Below are 1101 nucleotides of genomic sequence, written 5' to 3' on the forward strand. Positions count from 1 at the left end.
TGTGAAGATATTAGCATATTGAAGGAGATCTCAACTTTAATTTGTGAATATTTTGTTGTATTGCATTTTATTTCTTCATCCAGTTTATTTTTATTCTTGCTGATTATAACTTATTATTATTTGTTTTAATTTATTCTTTTTCAGCATATTCATTATTACAAATCGTACTTATTCTTTATGCCCCTTATCCAATGTCTCCCCATCTTCCCGCCCCCTTTTCCCTCCCCCTTCCCCTANTTATGCCCCTTATCCAATGTCTCCCCATCTTCCCGCCCCCTTTTCCCTCCCCCTTCCCCTATAGTATTATTATTATTGCTAAATTGGCTAAGATTTCTTTACATCTTTTTCACCATCAAAAAAGTTTTTTTCAAAAATATTTAACAAAATATCGATGAGACCTGGTATCAACTTTAAATTAATGCAAACCAACATATTTCTAATGAAAATAAATAACACCATATGAGAAATAATGTATGAGCATATTTTACATTATAATATATAAATTTATATTGAAAAACTTAGTTATTTTATTCTTTATTGCTGAAACCCAGGTATATTGTCACAATGGGGAACACAGAGGACCTAAATTTTCTACTACTTGCTCAACATCTTGTAAGTTGTTACTGGGTTATTTACTTTACCTGTATTAAAAAAATATTAGCACTTATAAAACTATATTATTTTATATTTATACTTTAATTATTAACTGTTTGATGTGTTTTTCATGAATATGATATTTTAAGTTTTCAGGGCAAACACACATATATGTAGGTGAACATCATACTAAAAAACATTATCTTAAATTCAAATTAGTAGATCCAAGTATTAAAGGACTGTTGATTTTAGAAAATAATTCATAAGAGAATTTATCTGCACAACTATTTAATTATGACTATATTTATGGTGTTTTTTCATGTTAGTAACTTTGTTTTGTGTACTCTTTTAGGAAGATTATTATCTGTTTTATCCTATTCTGTCCTTCAACCATTTTCTTGTTGGAAGCGGGCCTTAGATAAAAATATGTCCTGATTTATCCAACTGGAGTTAAAATAAGCACTCCTTAATAACAATATGACTATTTAAATTTCTATCATTAATGTT

The 1101-nt window shown here is 28.2% G+C and overlaps 1 protein-coding gene across 1 annotated transcript in view; it reads left to right on the forward strand.

Moving 5' to 3' along the window:
• PTPRC (protein tyrosine phosphatase, receptor type, C) overlaps positions 1-1101 on the forward strand; it is a 62318-nt gene that overhangs the window by 31150 nt on the left and 30067 nt on the right. Inside the window, exon 12 of the mRNA XM_008591587.1 lies at positions 552-612. Within this exon, the coding sequence (XP_008589809.1) occupies positions 552-612 (61 nt within the window). The remainder of the gene's footprint in view (positions 1-551; positions 613-1101) is intronic.

The sequence above is a fragment of the Galeopterus variegatus genome, unplaced genomic scaffold (genome assembly GCF_000696425.1).
Source record: "Galeopterus variegatus unplaced genomic scaffold, G_variegatus-3.0.2 Scaffold7061, whole genome shotgun sequence".
Lineage (NCBI taxonomy): Eukaryota > Metazoa > Chordata > Mammalia > Dermoptera > Cynocephalidae > Galeopterus > Galeopterus variegatus.